The sequence below is a fragment of the Microchirus variegatus genome (assembly GCF_963457635.1).
Source record: "Microchirus variegatus genome assembly, chromosome: 4".
NCBI lineage: Eukaryota > Metazoa > Chordata > Actinopteri > Pleuronectiformes > Soleidae > Microchirus > Microchirus variegatus.
Genome location: NC_139805.1, coordinates 22,365,135 through 22,370,767, shown reverse-complemented (window position 1 = coordinate 22,370,767; position 5,633 = coordinate 22,365,135). Strand labels below are relative to the sequence as shown.

General features: G+C 38.7%; 1 protein-coding gene across 1 annotated transcript; it reads right to left on the bottom strand.

The window, feature by feature from the left end:
* Positions 1–694: 694 nt before the first annotated feature.
* mmachc (metabolism of cobalamin associated C) lies at positions 695–3,478 on the bottom strand (the record flags this gene model as incomplete). The annotated part of the gene is made up of 5 exons (XM_083888601.1): positions 695–1,368; positions 1,805–1,981; positions 2,202–2,354; positions 2,581–2,778; positions 3,389–3,478. 5 exons carry the CDS (start codon positions 3,476–3,478, stop codon positions 1,186–1,188), a joined length of 801 nt encoding a protein of 266 aa, XP_083744727.1. The 3' UTR covers positions 695–1,185.
* Between the last annotated feature and the right edge of the window lie 2,155 nt (positions 3,479–5,633).

Here is a 5,633-nt window from a genome sequence, read left to right as displayed (position 1 = left end):
ACAGAGTTTAGGAGTAGCGTGTTGACGCACAGCAGGTGACAGTTACAACCAGGCAGCTCACATCTATAATGCATCAAATCGTGAGTCAGTTTAAGTGCAGACGAGGACAACGCACCTATAAATACTGGAGATGGATAAAATAGATGGACAACAGAAATACTTTACATATATTATGGAAAACATTAAACTTGGAGAACTATTGCATCCAGGGATAAGATCATAAAAGTGATTGTGTAATGACTGTTCTTCCATTCGTGAATCAATTGCAATAATAATCTGCAATTCATCAATGTAAAAGAGAGAAGGTGAAAGATAAGACACTCTGAGATATGACATCCTTTCATCACACATTTCCTGGAGCCAACAGTGATCATTTCTTACCAGCCAAGCATCTTCTTACCAAGCATCCTCTATAGCACATTATCTTTTATATGTCTTTATTTTTGCATTTTCTTTTTGTTGCCACTTTTACTGTGTCATTTTAATTATTATTATATTTTGTTTTTGTTAATTTTTGTCATTATCCTACACTTGTTATAATTGTATTATTCTGTATGTGCTTGAGAAGTGCAATATAAAATAAAACGTGTTATTAAGGGAAAAGTCATGAAAAAAGTGGAGAAAAGTGTCATTTGAAGAGTCTGGACAAGAACTGGTTTTATTTTTTAGTCTTTTGTCGTCTTTTTAGGCGACAGCTAAATGGCCTCGAACAGTCCTTACCAATGCTATCATACAATATGTACGAGTACAGTCATCCATCATGTAAGATGACAAAATAAAAGGAGTTTTCTTTTACCAAAGCAAATATAACGTAGTGTTTAAAGTAATGTAAGTAGTCACAGCCACAAAGCAGTGAACTTTCCCTCAAATTCCAGAAAGGTTTGTCAGTTAAATCACAATTTAAATAAAAGTCTGACACAGAGAGGAGTTTGTGCTCAGAGTGGAGGGATAACACAGATCATACAGGAGGCAAATAAAAGGAAAAACCAACATACAGTATCTCTGTCAAGTGTTGGGCCACCACAAGCTGCCAGAACTTAAGTGACCCATGGCATCGATGCTGCAAGTCTCTGGATATGTCCCTCTCTCCAGTGATCCCCATTGCTTTTTGAATGTTGGGTAATTTCTTCACATAATTTCCAGGTTTTTCCCTTTAATTTGTCACACTGCAGTTGCTCCTCGCTCTTAGCCGTGTCCGCTCACCTCGCTCTGCGCATCTGAGTTGGTTTCAGGCTGATGTTCTTCGCTTGGCAGGAAGCCCCATGTCCTGAGCAGAGCAAAGCGCTGAGCAGGAGGAGTGGAGAAGTAGTCCCTCTGTTTCTGCGAGTACGTCTGGACTGGACGGACGATGTCCCTGTAGCTCCAGTCCTGAGAAACAGAACATTTAAATGACACACTGATTTACATTAAAGGCTCAGTCGCAGACAGTGGATGGATGGATATTTAAGGTGATGTTAAAAACCGTAGGGGGAGCTCCGTAGAGGGTAAAAAAAAGCAAAAAAACAACCAGACTTATATCTTATATTTTAGTTCAAACATGTTCTGTGTGTAGATAAGAACATTCTTATTATTTTATGTCCCGATAAAAGATCTTATCTCACCTCCAGCACAGAACAAAGAGAACAGAAAAGTGAAATCTTCTCAGAGGGGAGGCCTAAGGTTCACCAAAACTCAAGACATGGATGGTCTTTTATCCAAAAGGTCATCCGTCTGGTGTTCTTTGACATTGAACACTTAAATATCCCTGGTGTTTATTGACAGTGGTGTGTGTGTGTAACTGATGGCGCTGAGGTGATGTACCTACCTGCCAGCGAAAGTTGAAAGCCTCCAGCAGTTGTATCCTGCCGTCTCGGGTCGGTACACAGTCAGGAGGAAGCGGCTGCACCGTCTCTGGGCCCATCGTCACATCTTCAAACACCAGCAGAGCTCGGATGGCAAACCAGCCACCTAACCTTGGATGCACGCACACCCCAAACATCTTCTGTAAAAACACACAAAGACATACACAAAACATTGACATTCAGTAAGTCTTAGAATGTTATAAAGGTCAATTAATTGTTTCACTCTCCAAAATAAAGACAATTTCGGCAGCTTTTATTTCCTCATCACTGATTATGTTGAAATCATATAATGAAACACATTTGTCATATTATGTGTTATGCTTTGTATTTGAGGACACTTGAAAAAATCCAAAGTGTTACTCTGTCAACCCAGGGTTGATCTGTGACGTCGGACTGCTGGTAGTAGAAAGCTGCTCCAGACACATGAGCCGCAGTCTGTGCCAAGAATTTTGGCTTCCTGCTGGGCAGCAGCTCGTAGTCATACCTCACATCCACCTTCTGTCCAGGAAAACACTGCAGGGCAGGAGGAGAACATGGAAATATTCAGGTGTCACCAGATAATAATAATAATAATAAATAAAATAGTAATGGTTGCAAACCTATCTCGAACAAAGTTTGAACAATGACATATGACAGGGGAGCAAATATAACTTTGTCAACCCAATAGAGATTTTACCATAACATTTAACACTGTAGTATATTGTATAACTACTGGAGCAAAACCGTGTGTAGCCGTCACCTGTGAGACAGCACCAGAGACGCAGTGTTTGACACACTGGTCTATGGGGTCCCTCAGTCCCTGGAAGCGCTGCTCCTCTATGAATGGCAGGAAGGCCAGTTCAAACATGGTAGGAGTGCTGAGCACCACCACAGCCAGGCTGTCATCTGGGTAACTCAGGCGGAGTGAAGCAGGCAGCAACGAGTTGTACCAACCGACCTGTGGACATGGTGCAACACAATTCTGTTTAAAGTGACAGCAGTGTGATGAGAGAGGTTGACATTGATTACTAAACGAATTGTCAACTATTTTTATAATCAATCAATTGGTTTGAGTCGGTAAATAATTAAAACAAGCTTTGAGATTTTTCAGCGTCTTTAATGTGTATATTTTCTGGTTTCTTTGCACCATACAACAGAGAAGTCATTAAAAGTGAATAACTTTGGTACACTGACCAATATCCTTTAAAATTTTCTGACGTTTCATGAATTAAACAAGTACTTCATTAATCGAGAAAATAACCGACATAATTGTTAGTTGTAGCCCTGAATATATTATGCATGTTTCATATTCTCCTATTTCACTCAAAAGGACAGCCACCCAATATTATCCCTGTACATTAATAACAAAAGTCTGTCTAACTTTAACATGTAACACACCATCTTCACCATTTACGTTTACTCGGATTTAATGCAAAAAAAAAGTATGTTATCACACCTGTAATGTACCTAGCTTTTGGCTAGTGCTAGTGATGCGAGTCAAAATTAAGTCCGCGTTGCCCAAACCAACACAAAAGACACATTACAGATAAGTTAATTTAACGCAGTACCTTCAGAGGGTAAACTTCTAATCCAAGTTTTGATAAAGGGTCCTCTAAAATCCCAGTAACATTTTCCACGTTCAGAGTGGCGGCTGCCATTGCTGCATGTCAACACAAACTGTGGAATTGTGGGATACGTAGTTGTTCTGCGGCTCATGTGTTAGAATCCCAGGCTTGACACGGAACCTTTTTACTAAACCATTTAAAAAGTAAAACGCGATTCGAAAACAATGGGTGTTGGCGTGTTGTTTTTAGAAATTGTGCTGCAGTACATGTGGTGTTGTAAATGTGTGTGACTGAAGAACAGCGAGTTGAGTCATCGACGACAACAATACCCAGAATGCTTTTGTTATGACGTCACACTCAATCACGTCGCTGTTATGGGCTCCTGGATTTAAAAAAAGGGGGAGTTACAGCTCTTCAGGTTTTTTGTGAGTAGCCTGTTTAGCTAACTGTAACAAATATATAGACATTTGATTGAATTACTGCAGTTTGTTTACAGCTACATGTTTTATGTCAATTTTTTTAATGTGTATATATTCCAGCGTAACAAAAATACGCCTCGGTTTGGAGAAGAGTGGCTGTCTAATGTGCGCTTCGTTATCGTTGTTGCATGCTACCTTGACGTTACCTTGTGTACGTTTTGCTGCGTCTTTATGTGACGATACTCGGGCTAAAATTGAGGTTCTGTCTCTGTATCTGCTCCTGAAAACATAATAATGACATGTTTCACAGGACTTGAGACTTTTATTAATCGGATCTCAGTGCTCACAGGGCAGGAGGAGTGGCAGCAGCAGCTCATGGTTCACGAGTGATCAATTTACCTTTCAACTAACTTTATTTTATTTTAAATACATTTAAATTAGCAGAGCAAGCAATCAACACAATATAGGTGACAGCTGCAGGACCACACATCTCAGGGGATGACTACCCTATAGTATATTTGATCCATTCAGTAATTCATAATAATAATAATAACAGTTCAATAAAAAAGTCTAATTAGTGTCACCACTGAGGTAGACCTAAAGGAACAACAGTCACAATTCTTTTTTGTTGCTGCTACTGATTGTATTTTCAAACTAACCTACATTCAGGGAAGTTGCTCATTAAGGTTTCAAAGTAAAATCTTGCTAATTATTTTGTTGATCAATTAATTACTTGTTTGTTTGTCAGAAAATGGTTAAGAAATACATAAAAGGACTATTGGTATTTCCCAAAACTTAAAATGACAACATTCTCTTTACAAACATTCTCTCTATAAACTAAAGCTATTCAGCTTTAAAAAAAAAAAATATGTACCTCGAATGTTACCATGGAAAAGAAAACATTTAAGTTATGAAAAATAAAACGCAAACCAATTAAACTGATCATCAAAAAATTTGGCGATTCATGAAGTAGTTGATTTGATAATTGCTTAATCATTACAGCCCGACTGATTACAGGGAAACACTCAGGCCTCTGCAATTCAATCTCCCTGAAAGTGTTGGAGATCTCTTCTCAGCTGTCCTGTCACCTCACCAACCAGCCTCAAAACAAACCACGTCTTAAGTTACTGGTGTTTGGTGTAAGATCACTGACGGGTCACACAACTCTGTAGTTTCACTGCAGGGAGGTTTTTGCACCGTGAATCAAGAGTCGTGCTGATGATGGTGTAGGATGATTTTGACAACTTTATTTGATGCTTTTACTTTTTTTTTCTTCTTTTTTTTAGGCCAGCGCAGACATGAACTGGGACAATCAGCTGAATTCTATCCTGTCTGTAGCAGATGGCAGTGTTGCAAAGATGAGAGTGAGTATATGCACATATCCTTCTTTTAATGTACTGGTGTTGTAGTATAGATTGAAATAGATTGAAAGAGTTTATTCTCCAACTGTACACATGCATATTTATTTCATCAGACATTGTGGTCACTTGTCATTATTTCAATATTCTATAGATGGCAGCAATGCTACACTAAATATTTAACAGTGTATCTGGTGCTGAGAGTTTGGAAAAACCCTGATAAATGTTTTCGTCCACAGGAGAGACTTGCCTCACCTCGGAAATTCTCCAAAGGAGGAGAAGGTAGGTGAAATGTTGGAAATTACACATGGCTGAAGTTTTTGTGATTTGATTTGTGTCAAGCTTCAGTACAATATTGTCTAAGTTTTAAATATAAAACAACATTACCACATGACATCATAAGCATCAACACTGTACTGTTCACTGGTTTGTAGTGAAAATCCCATATAAAAATTGAAATCTCCAAGCAAT